At 35.5% G+C, this 16,212-nt stretch overlaps 1 protein-coding gene and 2 non-coding genes across 3 annotated transcripts; all 3 read left to right on the top strand.

Moving 5' to 3' along the window:
• The first annotated feature begins 301 nt into the window (after nt 1-301).
• LOC126812112 (ras GTPase-activating protein-binding protein 2) lies at nt 302-15,860 on the top strand. The gene is made up of 11 exons (XM_050538363.2): nt 302-462; nt 3,593-3,717; nt 4,279-4,360; nt 5,202-5,303; nt 6,199-6,367; nt 7,554-7,641; nt 8,403-8,551; nt 10,117-10,282; nt 10,706-10,890; nt 11,454-11,512; nt 12,527-15,860. Exons 2-11 carry the CDS (start codon nt 3,623-3,625, stop codon nt 12,869-12,871), a joined length of 1,440 nt encoding a protein of 479 aa, XP_050394320.1. The 5' UTR covers nt 302-462; nt 3,593-3,622; the 3' UTR covers nt 12,872-15,860.
• Nucleotides 7,042-7,173, top strand: LOC126813710 (small nucleolar RNA SNORA16B/SNORA16A family). The gene has a single exon (XR_007677035.1). It is a non-coding gene; the product is annotated as a small nucleolar RNA SNORA16B/SNORA16A family (small nucleolar RNA).
• LOC126813711 (small nucleolar RNA SNORA16B/SNORA16A family) lies at nt 9,069-9,200 on the top strand. The gene has a single exon (XR_007677036.1). It is a non-coding gene; the product is annotated as a small nucleolar RNA SNORA16B/SNORA16A family (small nucleolar RNA).
• Nucleotides 15,861-16,212: the final 352 nt, after the last annotated feature.

Below are 16,212 nucleotides of genomic sequence, written 5' to 3'. Positions count from 1 at the left end.
TTTCATAAATATATCAATTCACCTGACGAAATGATTTTGGCCCGGTAATCTGAATAATTTGTATTAAAATAATCCACATCATTTTCAATTTGGTAATAATTAAATGTCAGGCTACTTGGCTATCATGTAGTGGGAGATTATACTTGAGAATTTATTTCTCTTTCGTATTTGTATGCCTGTCCATTTAAAAATATTATTTTAATGCGCTTTTTTAGAGATCAAATATTAATAATCCATGTTGTGGGCTAATAAGCGTCCGGGGTTTACATTTTCTATTTCACGAAGGACTATCCGTGCGCTGGCTTGAAATTCTTTAGACCACTTCTGCGCATCTATGCATGTGCATCTGAAAATTTTACAACCAAAAATCCACATTATTCTGAATAATTGGCACTTACGTATTATTTGTTAAATGTGTATCTAATACAAGTATTCAAAGACCATTAATTGATCATTTTTGAGGTGAGTAATGCCCGATATATTTCGATAAAGACCATTTAATCTTACGAAACTCCCTTTCCAGTTTAGCTTCCTCTTGGAGATATTGTTTTTTTTTGTGGTATTACGGTGAAAAATATACGTAAATAATTATGTTGAAAATTACGTCATTGTTGTTTTGAGGAATAGAAGCCTTATTTCTTTTGTATATAATGCCAGATATGTATATAATTTGTTGTAAAATCTAAAACACAACCGGCCGATGAACCACGTGTTTGAACACGCCTGGATTCAGGATCTATTTTCTTTTGAAAGAAAGGGTTGAAATTGGCACTCGGTCGTCCGCGAAGTCGTAACCCACTGTTCACACGTGTTTTTGTTCTGATTCGCCTGCTTTCATGTTGTCTTTATAAACCTGTATTCATTTTCTCCATGTATTTACAAAAAAAGAAACAACGTTAAACTAATTATTTCAAGTAGAAAATTGTCTTATTCAGGTCATGAATCATCATATCGTGTCGTGGGTGTTTTTTTATGGTTTTGAATTTTTCTAACATGCTACTGACAGTAGTACTGTATCTGAATGGCAGTTAATAAATTTGATGAAAGATGTAGGTTTAGTACTGTTTAATTTAATTACCAGTGTAAGTTATTTGCAAAATGGTCAGACTAGTATCTAGTGAATGTCTCGTTACTCTCGTCCTGTACTTTTAGGAACAGTTACTGACAATATTAAATGAATAAATCATTGTAGAAAATTTGTGTATCACTCAGTGGTCTAGGCCTATTTTGTAACGTTTTTTTTTGTATGTCCTCATCAGTAGTTTTATCCAATAGGCCTAGTCTAGTACCGGTAGTATACTAGTAAGAAAGCTGGATTGACGATCACGACTAAGATCAGTTCACTGAGTTTTGATCATAAAGTAGCCTTGTATTGAACCTTTGACTTTCTGATATAAGAATGTCAGACCATAGAATTGCTGCCATTGTTCCGAAAACAGTTTTGTGGTCAGAATCAGTACTTAAAGTAGCTAAGTCTCGTAACTCAATATCATCCAAAATCTTTGACATTGAAAACACGATTTTTTGTCAATTTAAATCAACATTGATGTTGTGATCTGAGTTTGGAGCTGAGTTACAGTACTGTAATTGACATTGCTAAAAATTGAATATGATAGTAGAACAGTCACAAAGCTAGTTGTATTTTGTAGCTCTCTTCCCTGATGGGGGGTTGAGTGGCCAAATGGTTAGCACGTGCATGCTGTATCATACGGCCTGTCATTGAGTCAACTGGCGTGGTTTCGAAACCCCGGTTGTACGTGACAAGGAGGTAGGGTCAACTGTCCAACCTCGTGGGTTTTCTCTGCTCTGGTTTCCTCCCACTGCTAATGACCCCTACGTGCAAGCGAATTATTGAAATAAAATTGAACCATGTGTTAGTCCCGAAATGACCTAGTTTGTGTCGAGTGGACGTTAAACCCCATTTCTCTTTTCTCTCTCTTCCCTGGTTGTTTGTCGGTTCAAATTGGATCCACCCTTATAAGCCTATCCAGCTGATCTGCAGATACATTTCATTACTTAGTGGATACAGTACAGTCTGTTTAGGGCGACTCGGTTTAAAGGGACAATAACACTCTTGCTGGCTTGACAGCTCCAGAAAATAAAAAAATAGCCTTATTCTAAGTACTAGATTTGTAAGTGTCCTACCTGTTGTGTAAATTATCCATTAAATCCTATTTTACTTGTCCAGAGGGTTCAAAAAAGTCACATTTGAAAAGCTTTACGTCAGAGTTTTCAAATCATTTAGTTGAATTTTTCCAATTTTTTAAATTAGGTGTGTTAAGATAAAATTTGTATCATCAATTAATTGGAATATTGTGAAATAGTACAATTTGTTGACCAGAATAAAGATTGGGACATATTATTCAGTTACAACAAGAGTGGTATTGAGCCTTTAATTTATAATTAGCCATAATTTGTTAATGGTAATTATAAATACATGTATTGAGATACACAGAATGTCAATAATAGAAACGTTTATGACAAGAACTTGATACATGGCTAGGAGTAAAACATACTATTGATTTTGGAATTGTTCCAGAGAATTAAATTGTCACATAGGATGAATATCGCTGGGTGCTACTGTTAATAATAATGCTCACTTGATTAGCCAGAGAAATGTAAATATTTCTTACATGTAGTGGTTGTGTGCAAGTAGCTTTATATATTGATGAGGAAGACATACACTACACATACTGAACTAGGCAGTTAAAATAAATAACAGTAATATTTCTCCCTCAACTTCTTGTACTTTGGCTCTTTTGTCATTACTCAATTTGATATGTACGTTTGATTTCTGCGCATTGTGTTTTGTCTGTAAATTTGTTATATGTAAATTATTCGTGGTGCATTCCCCGAGCACTTTTAGTGTATATGCATACATGTAGCAAGAAATGAAGAATTTTATCTTGAGACCAGGCCCGGAGTTCTCAAAGCATTCTCAGACTAAAGTTAAGAATTTACTCAACTTTCAATCACTGTTTATAAGAAATACCTTTGATCCAGAAACCAAAAACTTTGCTCATGATTTCTTATAAAGGGCTATATTTTAGTTTACATATGGCGAACAATTTTGAGTAAATTCTTAAATTAAGTCTGAGAATGCTTTGTGAACTCGGGGCCAGGGCCTTGTTTCTCGAAACCTTAACTAAAGATAAAATCCAAATTTTAGTACATCAAATTTGATTGGCTAATCACTAAAATCAATCTAATATTATCCAATCAAATTACTAAAATTTGGATTTTATCTTAGTTAAAATTTTGTGAAACCGGCCACTGTACTTCTAACTTTGAATACATTTGTAAGATGTATCATTTGTGCTGCTCAGTCCCCATTCTGTAAATGCGGTTGCTGAGGTTTAGTGCTCATGTGATCTTATTGTAGAAAAAATTATTGTCCTTTGCATGATTTGAAAAGTTTAAAAATGTATCGTAAGTTTACATTAACCCAATTATGCAACTTAACATATGATATGCGGTATCAGAGGCCCGATTTGAGGGAAGTGTACATTTCTACGAATGGAGCATATCCTTGTGATTTGGATTTGACGTGAAATAAACAAATTATTAATGATAGTTCTCTTTATCTTTTCAGCTATAGACTTTTTACAGCCAAGTTAAAGTCATGGTCATGGAAACCCCAAGCCCACAATGTGTTGGCAGGGAATTTGTGAGGCAATATTACACTTTGCTTCATGAAGCTCCAAGGCATCTTCATAGGTAAGTAATTTCGTCAGGAATTAAAAGGAATTTTCTCATTGATCCTTATATGCATGTAGAGACCCTCGATATAATGGCCCAGGTTCGGCACAAAATTTTCCTACCTCGCATTGCGCACAACCATGTTTGTACATTATGAAAACTGATATAAATATGAGACCTTGAACCGATAGTTCAATTGGTTGTCCATCAAAAAGGTCCAGTCCAGTGGACTGCTCCTAAAACAAGTACGATAGAATTATGGACCAGGAACTGACCATGTTGTTGGATAAAATTCAAAAATCTAATTCACCATATTGATGCAGAATTGTTCAAAAAAACATACCAATTTTAAAGTCGACTTGAATTGTGTCACCTCAAGAAGAACAAGTTCCTGATTCAAAAAATGAAGCAATATTATAGAAAGAATCTCACCAAATTTGGGTTACAGAATTACTTGGTTAGAAAACGGCTCATGCTAAATCAAGATTCCACAAATTCTTTTCGATGTTGACTTGGTGTGGATTGATTCAACTAAGTCTAAAGATAAATCATACCAATATCCAATAATGATTCTTTCAGGTTTTACAGTCACAATTCTTGTTTTGTTCATGGAGGAGTTGAGAAGCCTGGTGAAGAACTGCCTCCAGTCACAGGACAATCGGTAAGTTGGCTTCAAACCAAAATGGTTGTTGACCTCATAAAATGTTAAACACTAATTACTGTTCATGTTACACTTTAATTCATAAAGGGTTAGTGCAGGACCCCTTCCAAGACTTGACTGTTAGATCTCTGTATTGGCCGAGAAAGTTCATCAGCAATTTGCGGTGGGGGGGGGGGCTTAGTGGTTAGCACGCGCGCGCTGTATCATTAAGTTTGTCATTTGAGTCAACTGGCGTGGTTTTGAATCCCCGGTTGTACGTGACAAGGAGTAGGGTCGCCTGTCCAACCTCGTGGGTTTTCTCCGGTTTCCTCCCACGGCTAAAGACCCCTGCGCGCAAGCGAATTGTGGAAATAAAATTGAACCATGTTAGTCCCGAAATGACCTAGTTTGTGTCGAGTGGACGTTAAACCCCATTTCTCTATCTCTCTCTCTCAGCAATTTCCGACGGTGCAGGACAGCTGTCTAGTTGTTTGGATGGGACAAAAAACCAAGGTCCTGTGTATACGTTGGTGTGCACATAAAAGATCCCTTGGCAGTTGGAATTTGATATAAGAGTAGGCCATAGTGCCGCTGCCCGGGGGCAAAATTTCCCTCATAGCACACACTGTATGGCGTATGCCTGTCTTCATTAGACCAGTCGGTACAGAACAGTAGAAAGTTAAAACCCATTTCATTTTCCAAGACTTGACATATCAAAAATGTTATACAAAAGTAAGCTGAGGGTGTGAATTCTATTGAAAACCAAAATATTTCATATACATTTTCTGGTATATAAAAACCCCCAAAAGATGATTATCAGAAATAGATGACTAACAGCTTTTTTTGTTGATTTTATTTTTAGGAAATCCACAAGAAGATAATGTCTTTGAATTTCCGAGATTGTCATGCCAAGATTAGACAAGTTGACAGTCAATCTACTGTTGGAGAAGCTGTTGTCGTCCAGGTTTGTTTTCTACTAACATTTTCACCAAGCCTAGGCATAAAGCACCTCTCACAGACTTTGTTTCAACATTTAAAACTAGCACTGTCGAGTCGTTTGGGTGGGATGATGGACGAAAAACATTGATGTGCACGTAAAAAATCCCTTGACAGTTGGAATTTGATGTAATAAGTAGGCTGTAGTGCCGCTGTCCCTCATTGCACACTGTATTGGCAGACGTGCACGGAAAAGATCCCTTGACAGTTGGAATTTGATGTAATAAGTAGGCTGTAGTGCGGCAGACATCAGTCCCAGTCTTCATAAGACCCAGTCGGAGCAGAGAATTGAAACGTTATATCACATTTCATTTTCCTGTTTATTACACAAGATAAGGTTACATCATATATGTTAATACTAAAATGGCTGTTGAATTGGCCCTACATCCTATTTCTAACGTCGGTCCGCCAGTTTAACTCCCTTGGAGAAAAAAATCGGTAGCAATGATGTTTGTAAGTTGCGTCTTATTAATATATGACGAAGATTTTGCCTGAGCTACTAGAAAAACTATTTGATTAGTAGGGTTAACTCCTTACTGTTTCTTTCCTGGTAATTTAATCTGGGGCCTTGTTCACAAATACATGTACTTAACTAAAGGATTCAACGTTTTCATTGGTCGAGAACTAAGATTTAGTCCAAATCTAACCAATTAAAAGGCAGTTGTCATAGAAATTATTTTAAAGATTTTGTGACAAAAGGCTGTAAATAAGAGCATATTGGATGAAATTAACTTGGAGGTTTATGAGCTTGATTTGATAGTTTAGTAATAGTTATTTTTGTAAGATTCTTGGGTTGTATATAGGTTTCCTGCCATTTTAATTGCAGATTATTTATATTATATTCCATGTTATGCATTCTACAGGTAACCGGTGAACTGTCGAACAATGGACAACAAATGAGACGTTTCATGCAGACGTTTGTTTTGGCTCCTCAATCACCAAAAAAATACTACGTTCACAATGACATCTTTCGGTATCAGGATGAAGTATTTCATGATAATGACAGTGATGTGGATATCACTGAGGAGTGTGGTAAGTTATCAAGAATATCACAACTTTTATAATCACTGCCGAATAGTAACTAGAAAGCATAAATTATTGATAACAGTTCGTCTTTTTATCCCACTCTGGCTTGTATTGATTCCCCCCCGCCCTCCCCGGAGCATGTCTTTACATTTTCTCAACTTTCAATCACTGTTTGAGAAACATCTTTGTTCCAGAAACAAAAAACTTTACACATAGTTTCTTATTGATGTATTTGATACATTAAAACAACAAAATTTTTATTAAGAGCTATAATATTTTAGTTAAAAAAAAATATAGGCGAACAATTATGAGTAAATTCTATACATAAGTCATGAGAATGCTTTGTGAACTTGGGGCCTGCTAAACACTAATTAGAGCTTACGAATATTTTGGTTTTCTTCACTTCTTTTGGGGGGGGGGGGGGTGGCATGGTGATGGTTTTGTACATATATTTCTACTTGCGCCATCCATGACTTCTGTATCATATGATGGAAAATTTATTAATTTATTCATAGGGTTGTCTTCTACTGGTTTGGCTTGTATCCGACATTTCCTGTCTCCACGACCTTAAATTTAGATCAGATCGGTTTCTGTTCTTGGTTTATCCGATACCCTTGATAAGTAATTTTACAAAAACTTAAAAAAATAATGGTGGTTGTAGAGTCTTTGAAATTGATATAGGAAGGCTTTATCGAAGTCACTTCTTTGTCATCATGACTTGGAGTGGTCAAAAGTGAGCCAATATCAAATCTTTCAGACGGTCGCTGATCAATTTTATAATCGCCTCAGCATTACCAAATGTTAGTACAAACTGCTGTATAAATTACGGTTAAGCCCTGCACAGTTCTATTGTTTGTAAAAATGTGAACCATTGTATCTTTTTATCAATTATGTTTATCAGGATTTTCAGGCATGGTTTCACCTTGTCTGTGGTGCAGGACGGAGGGCCTGACAAGGACAGCTGTCTAGTTGTTCGGATGGGACGAAAAACCCGAGGTCCTATGTACACATTGACATGCTTTAAAGATCCCTTTGCAAATGGAATTCGATATAAGAGTAGGCCGTAGCACCACTGTCCAGACAAAATTTCCCGCATACCACACTGTATAGTGTCTGCAGAACAGTAGGACGTTAAACCCCCATGTCATTTCATTTTTATCAATTATATCTTTTTATCAATTATTTCTTTCAGACGTTGAATCAGAAGTTGAAAATGGCCAACAGGTTGAACCCCAGGGAGATCCATCAAATTTTTACGCAAACACAGACTCGCCGATCAGGTAAGCCTTACATCTTGGCAATAAATAATTCAGCTTTCAATCCGGTTGTAGTTGTAAAATTCTTCAAGTGACCATTTAGTCAATGCAGACTTCCCTTTATGTTGCAACTTGATTTTATTTAAAATGCTGTTTCTCGTTATTTGCTCTAGTTGCATGTGATCTTATTATCCCTCCTAGAGTATTATCATTTATAACGGTCAAGGTGTTATTAGTATTTAACAGCCATTCACAAGTTATAATACATATACATTAGTAGCCTTCATTAAACAGACAATCATATATTATCTAATAATATTGACGTGATGTCATACTAACTAACTTAATTATTAGATGTGTGATACACCTTCCAATACAGGGGGGTTGGATGGCTCAATGGTTAGCATGAGCGCGCTTTATCATAAGACCTGTCATTGAGTCAACTGGCGTGGTTTCGAATACCCAGTTTTACGTGACAAGGAGTAGGTTCACCTGTCCAACCTTGTGGGTTTTCTCCAGGTCCTCCAGTTTCCTCCCACTGCTAAAGACTTCTACGCGCAGGCGAATTATTGAAATTAAATTAAACCATATGTTTGTCCCAAAATGACCTAGTTTGTGTCAGTGGATGTTAAACCCTGTTTCTCTCTCTCTAATATGTAGGTTTTATTATAGAATTCCATGAAGAGTGGGTGGAATTCATTATTCTATCATTACACACATAAACCCCCCCCCCCCCCCAATACCATTGTCTTACACTTATCACTCTGAGGTATGTTATATTCTAGTAATGGAACAGCACATGTACAAGAAAGAATAGAGTCACCTCCCTTAAAAGAACCTGAAATGAAGGAGGAAGAAGATATTGAAGAAGATAAATACGAAGAAGAACCTGTACCGAAATCACCCGAACCCCCAGTTGAAGAGGAACCTCCAGGTATGTCCACTTCAAGATTGAAATTAGTCTTAATAAAATTCCCAACAATCGAAACATTGATTTGCATTTTCTTCTCGCAGATACAGGCTGAAAGTGATAAATCATCATTGACATACATGTAGACCAGACTGGTTTCTGTGTTATTGGTCTGTCCGGGGGGTTGGATGGTCGAATGGTTAGCACATGCGTGTTGTATCATAAGGACTGTCATTGTGTCAACCTCTATGGTTTTTGATTCGCTAGTTGTAGGGTTGCCTCTCTAACCTCGTGGGTTTTCTCTGGGTCCTCCAACCTCCTCCCAATGCTAAAGACCCCTATCTATGCGTAAGCAAATTATTGAAATAAAATTTAACCTTGTTAGTCCCGAAATGGCCTAGTTTGTGTCAAGTGGACGTTAATCCCCATCTCTCTTGGTCTGTCCAAAGAAAAAGTTACCCTCATGGATAATGTAATTTTACACACAATCTTCAAACTTAGCAAAAAAATAATGGTTGTTCTACAGTCTTTGAAATTAATGTAAAGGCTTTATCGAAGTCACTTCTTTGTCACCATGACTTGGAGTGGTCAAAAGTGAGCCAATATCAAATCTTTCAGACGGTCGCTAGTCGGTTTTATAATTGACTAAGCATTACCAAATGTTAGTACAAAACTTACTCAGATTGAACAAGACAACAGTGATCAGGACATGAGGCCATAACCATGTACAATGCATCACACATGGTGGGGAGGGGGTAGGGGGGTTGGATGGACAAATGGTTAGAGCATGTGCATTGTACCATAAGGTCAGTCATTGAGCCAACTGGTGTGGTTTAGATTCCCCAGGTGCACGTGACGAGGAATAGGATTGCCGTCCAACGTCATGGGTTATCTGGGTCCACCGGTTTCCTCCCAATGCTAAAGACCCCTATGCGCAAGCGATTTTATTGAAATAAAATTGAACCATATGTTAGTCCCGAAATGACCTAGTTTGTGTTGAGTCTCTCTCAATGTATTATCTGGGTTAAAGATCATCACCATTTCAATTATCAATTTTTATTACTTTTCAAGAAATTTTTTTACTTTTAATCTTTAAGGATTATCAAAACTTGGACTATTTTGAAATTTTACTAATGGCACTACATTTGTATGTCATTAACATAAAAAAAAAATCATTTCACATTAATAATTATTGTCTTATCTAATGAATTACGTATGTATTTAAATTATTGATGGATGTAGCAGTGATGTCTGTAAGTTGCGTCCGACTTATGTGTGACGAATATTTTTTTACTGAGCTACATTTTAATCAATGTTTATTAGGGACAGTAGTATAGAATATCTTATTTGGTACATGTAAAGGAAACTTCTGATCAGAGAAACTTCTGATCAGAATTTGTATATAGTGAATTGTCATTCAAAATAGTATTCATTTTAACACTAAATGTCTGAAATATGCTTAATATCAAAGATTTGTGTGGGCAATAACTTGCCCGAGATTGACACCTCCCTGTCATTTGAGCAACAAAAATTTTACCCATTATTTAATAAAGATTTCCATTTATGTATTATTTTGATTATTTTTACAGCAGAACCTAAGCCATTTTCCTGGGCTGCGTTAGCGAGTAAAAAGACACCTGGTGGCAATATTCCTCCTGCTAGCCAGGTCAATATGGCGGCTAACAAACCTCAAACAACTTCTACCGAATCGAAATCAGACCAAAATGAGGCTCCGCAACCACAGAGACAAGCCAGGTAAAATCAATTTGCTTGTTAAAAATGTTTTGTTTAAATTGGTAACATTTATGACAATTAAGATTTATAATCGCAGTTAACATTTATAATCGCAGTTCGATTAACCAATCGGCATTAATGTTTCTAGTGGGTTACCCACAGTTCTGCCGTAAAAGTTTCATTGGATAATCCCTCACATCATCCAGCAGAACGCAGGTTATATAACAACTCTTCCAGATCCTAGAGTAGTAAAGACAAGTAAAACAAAATTTTGTACTAAAAAAACGAAAGGAAATAGTATTTGTTTTAATCAGATTGATAAAAAAAAAAAATTCAAATCCATGAATTTTCTGGCAAAGATTTAGTATATTCAATTTGAATAAAGCATACTTGAATTCAAAGAAACGGTATTAAAAAAATAAAATTCTGTTTTTGCCTTTCCAGACCTGTACCAAGAGACAGAAATCGTGAACGAGAAAAGACGAGCAGTTTTAGCCGTGCTGATGGTGATGGAGATAACGACAGTTTAAGTGGACGTAGAATGCCCAGATACCCAGACAGTCATCAGTTATTCGTCGGAAATCTACCACACAATATTCTCGAAAAAGATTTGAAAAGTTTCTTTGAACGTAAGTACTGTATAATTTTCGACAGAAAAGAAAAAAAAATGTCGTTTGTATTCCTGTTTGTAAAAATATAACTTGCCATTTAAAAATAATTCATTGCTGGTTTTCAATTATCTGAATATAATAAGGGGAGGATGTATGGCCGAATGGTTAGCGAGTGCGCGCTGTATCTTAAGGTCTGTCATTGATTCAACTGCTGTGGTTTCGATTCCCAGGTTGTACATGACAAGGAGTATGGTTGCCTGTCTAACCTCGTGGGTTTTCTCCGGGTCCTCCGGTTTCCTCCCACTGCTAAAGACCACTACATGCAAGCGAATTATTGAAATAAAATTAAACCATGACCTAGTTTGTGTCGAGTGGATTTTAAACCCCATTTCTTTCTCGCATAATAAAAATAAAAAAGACTTTTTCCAACTACAGATTTACCGATCATAGTGAGCCAGCTTTCATAAGAAATGAGTTGACTAAAATTTCAACAGCAAAGAATTTAAATTTGAAATGAAATTTCTACAAATTGAATTGATATAAACTGTTGTTAAATATTTTATAATTTTCTTTTTATATAGATTATGGTAATGTTATGGAATTAAGAATAAATACAAAAAGTGGCGGTGGAAAAGTACCGGTAAGTTTTTGTACACAATAGATTTTAATTTTGAAACGATAAGAGAATACTTGTTGTAATGTTGTGCTGGGCCCTTATTCATGAAAACTTGAACGAAGATACAATCGAAATTTTAAGAAATACTGCAACTTCATTGGATATATGCAAATTGATTTTACTGGTCAGCCAATCGAATTGCAGTATTTCTTAAAATTTCGATTGTATCTTAGTTTAAGTTTTCGTGAATAAGGGCCCAGTTTTTTAAATGAAAATTAGTCAGAACCTGCATCTTGAGCTGGCAAAGCACAGAGATGAACCTCGTGGGTTTTCTCCGGGTCCTCCCACTGCTAAAGATCCTGCACGAAAGTGAATTATTGAAATAGTCCTGAATTGACCTGGGAGCCACGTTGGCTAAGTGGGTAAGGCGCTGGCTCGCTAGCCTGGAGGTCGGGTGTTCGATCCCTGCATTGGCCGAGAAAGTTCATCCCGATTTTCCGACGTGGTTTCCCCCTTGTCAGTGATGCAGGACACAGGGTCTGACAAGGACAGCTGTCTAGTACTTCGGATGATACAAAAAACAGAGGTCACGTGTAAACATTGGAATGCACGTAAAAGATCCCTTGGCAGTTGGAATTCGATATAAGAGTAGGCGATAGTGCCGCTGCCCGGGCAAAATTTCCCTCATGGCACACTGTATGGCGTATGCCCAGTATAGGAGCAGAACCGTAGGACGTTAAACCCCATTTCATTTCTGAATTGACCTAGTTAGTGTCGGTAGACGTTAAAACCCCCATTTCTCTTTTAACGTGCATGCCAACCAACACACATTAGTGTCCTTCCTGTAGTCATTGAGTTATTGCAAGTTTTCGCATAATTTATAATTTAGTTGGCTTGAGAAAAAAAAAATTGAACGTTTCATGCAGTCTTTAACATCAATTTCTGACAATGAAAATTATTTTGTTGTAATAATGGTTGATATAATATATTGAATGCTTTGTAAAAATATTTAGTCTTGGTGTTATTGATATTTTTCAGAATTTTGGTTTTGTAGTATTTGACAGCCCGGATCCCGTACAACAGATATTGAGTAACAAACCAATTCGATACAATGGAGATCACAGATTAAACGTAGAGGAGAAAAAGCCGAGAGGTGACGGAAATCGACCGAGTAGCGGACGCGGGGGAATGTCACGAGGAGGAATGAATTCTGGGGGCAGTGGCCGTGGAGGTTTCGGAGGTGGACGTGGGGGAATGAATAGAGGGGGATTTGGTAATCGTTCGGAAGGCAGGGGAGGTAATTCTAATGTAGGCGGGGGCCGAGGGGGTAACTCAGGCGGTGGAGGTGGTGGTGGTGGCGGATTTAGTAATGCAAGACGTTGATGAATGAATTCTGGTGCTTAATTAATATATTGGAAAGTATGCAATTTATAGCTGTTAATAAAGGAGCATATCAATGGCTAAATAGTCCTTTATAAATGTAAAAGATCAGCTAATAATTTATTGTAACATGGTAACCAAATAGCCAATGGCCATAGAACATTCATGTGATTGACGTAACCTAACGACGCCCCTTTATTTATATATATTTATATGGGCAGATTAAACGGCAACAAGTAGCGATTTTGTTTTGATAATATACAAGTATCGCTGGTCCTGTGTTGTCATGGTTACATGTCGATCCCACGTGTGTTAAAGTAACATCTAATAACCGATTGTTAACCAATTTAAAAACTTTGTACAGATTTTTTTTGTGCGCAGAACGGGTCTCAATTGGTTGACATTGGTTCACTAAGGTCAAAGGTTATTCTCACTTGTTAAAAAGAGACTGTATGAAAGGACGAGTTCTGAATGCCCTCAGCTGAATTGCATATTTTCTGTATTATGTGTTTTGTGTGAAAATGTCTGTCTTCGTATAATTGTAAAATGCCACTAGAAAGAAAAGTAAAAGTTGTTTTTATTTTTGGTGGTATGTCCTAGTTGTGACAACTTGACAATATCCTATTTGTAAATTTATTGTATAAAAGAATATTGAAAGACCCAGTCTTATTTTCATACTGTTACCAAGGTGATATATTATATTTAATTTTTTGGTTAATAAATCGAGAATTTTAAAAAAAATCTAGGATCAATCGATTAATTATTTGAAATTATATTTGAAAAAAACATGGTGCAAGACTATGCAAAGTTATTTAATAATCGGAGTTCACTCTCTTGTTATTCACTCCATTGTCATATTGCGATCTTAAGTTTTACTATTATCATGTCGTGCATTATAATAAATCCGACACCCCAAAACCCCCCTCCCCTAACCCCAACCTCACCCTTTGTCTCTGCCTGGGTGAAATTCTCTAGCTATGGTTGATTGGACTGAACATTCCTCTGGATTTATGTTTCAGGCTGCTTTCATTAATATTAAATATTTATTGAACGTGATTCCAATATTTTTAGATTGTCTCAGTTTCTAACGAAAATATTTTTATTGACTCCATTCGGTCACCAATTGTCTACAGTGCTATAATAGATTATCCTGCCTTGGTTATTAATTTTGGATAAATCGTATAACCTGAAATCCGACCCCTTAAATAGAGTTCTATTGTTTTATAATATGATTTAATGTCATTAATTTTTAACGACATTTTGAAAAAAAATAAAAAAAGGGCAACTAAACCAATTAACATGTAGATTATTAATGGCTTTAGATATGTGGTCACTTTTTCTGTCCAATTCGATTTAATTCGCGTCTACACCGGACTTAGATATCGTTTGGACAGGATTCAGTCACTAATACGTAACTAATGTAAATTTTGATCATTTTTACATTTTATTTATTACAAAGTGTTGAGTTATGAAAAAAAGATAAAGATATATGATAAAAGATCAACTATGAATTAAGACAATTTTAGAAAATATTTTTACTTTTCTAATGATCTCATGCTTGAGTAGTTTATTCTAGGGTGAAAGTTTTATCCCTGACATCAAGTTTTTCTATAGACAAAGACCGTTAGTTTTAATGATTTTCTTGAATATCATTGTTTTAGAATTGGTAATTTTTCAGTTTTCAAATATACCAAATTTAGACTTATTACGTATTTGCATTATTTTTGAAGTACAGTACTAGTAGTACAGTCGAATCAATCAATCTACCTTATATGTGGTACTGGAATGTCTACCATAGAATGATAGTCATGCTTTTAAATATTTTAAAGTTTTAAAAAAAGAAAATAAAAAAAAAAAGTATTAAAACAATGATATTCTATTAAGTGTATTGAAACGATGTGTTCTTATTTCTGTGTTTAAAACAAAATCATTCAACATTTTTCCATTGTAAATTACATTTCAATATTGTTCATCCATCGTTTAACAAGATCCATTTCTGCTAGTCGGTTGCAAATACCAACACAACTGTCATATTGTGCAAACATAAAACTTTTATATTTTTTCTTCTCCGAAGCATTGTGAATTTGGCTTCAATAAAAACTTCTGTCCTTTAATACAAGTCAACATGAGTTCTCAGTTATTTATAACGTAACAAATTTTAGTTTTCAAATGATTTAATTAATTCATAATATTGATACATGCTTTAAGTTTGTTTATCAAAAAATATGTGATTTATATTAGTTGTTCAAAATTCTTCTGAGGCAATACTCAAAGGTAATTTAATGTTTAAATTTTGAAATTTAATGAAACAATTTGCAGTCAAATTTTACTGGTTACAAGTGCTGTGTAGTTGATATCAAATTAGGTTGCCTTGTGTCTTTCAAATAAAATTTAAAGATAGATTAAAATGACCCAGTGATATCTAATTTTACATAAGAGTTACTTCCCTTAATTTTAAACTGCACCAAATTTTGAATGACGATTTGTAGAAGCAGGTGTTGAACCACTACCATTTGTATAAGGGTAGAAATTGAGAATGTAACAGGTCTCGTTAATTTTAGATTTCTGGAATGATCTTGATGATAGCTCCCATGCTTCCATTTTTAATGCTACAAATTCTTCGAAATATGTGATTTAAATTTTAAAAAGTTGTGTTAAAATTGTAGTTGGAAGTAACCCTTATTTTAATGAAGATATCATTCTACAGCTACTTTCTTTGTTATGAATATTACACCTATATTAACAAATTAATTATATTTGCAATATTATTTAAACAAAGTTTAAAACTTGGAAGAGAGAATGGGTGAAAACTTCATTATGTTTAGATTTAAAAATATGTTTGAATTTTTTCTCTCTCACGAGTTGAATTTTGTGATTTTAACTATTGTCTTGAAAAAACTGACAGCTGAAACGGAAAAATGTTCTCGTTATGAAATAATTGTATTAAGATTTTCAGCTGCACTTTTTTTGAAAATAAATTCCTAGGATTTTTTGATATCTTGTTTTTCTTTAAAATTGCAAATAATAATGGTCATACTGCTCTTTTGTTTTGAGAGTTGCTGCGACTTATTCCTGTTCATAAACTGAAATCTTGGTGAAATTCAGAAAGATAATATTTGGTCGATAACAGATGGTTTAACGTCCCACTGTTCTGCTCCGACTGGGCTAATGAAAACGGGTTTACGCCATGCAGTGTGTTATGAGGGGAAATTTTGCCTAGACAGCAACGCTAGGGTCATGGGGACCCTTTACATGCACGCCAAAATGTATACAGAGGGGCCTCGGTTTTTCGTCCAAACGACCAGACCTCTGTCCTTGTCGGGGCCCTGTGTCCTGTAACACTG

Source organism: Patella vulgata, chromosome 2, assembly GCF_932274485.2.
Source record: "Patella vulgata chromosome 2, xgPatVulg1.2, whole genome shotgun sequence".
NCBI lineage: Eukaryota > Metazoa > Mollusca > Gastropoda > Patellidae > Patella > Patella vulgata.
This window is presented reverse-complemented; position numbering and strand designations above follow the sequence as displayed.

Coding starts and splice junctions, on each gene's coding strand:
- LOC126812112 (XM_050538363.2), top strand. CDS start 3,623: ATGGTCATGGAAACCCCAAGCCCACAATGTGTTGGCAGGGAATTTGTG. Junction 5,304..6,198: donor GAGAAGCTGTTGTCGTCCAG/GTTTGTTTTCTA, acceptor TGCATTCTACAG/GTAACCGGTGAACTGTCGAA. Junction 6,368..7,553: donor GGATATCACTGAGGAGTGTG/GTAAGTTATCAA, acceptor TATTTCTTTCAG/ACGTTGAATCAGAAGTTGAA.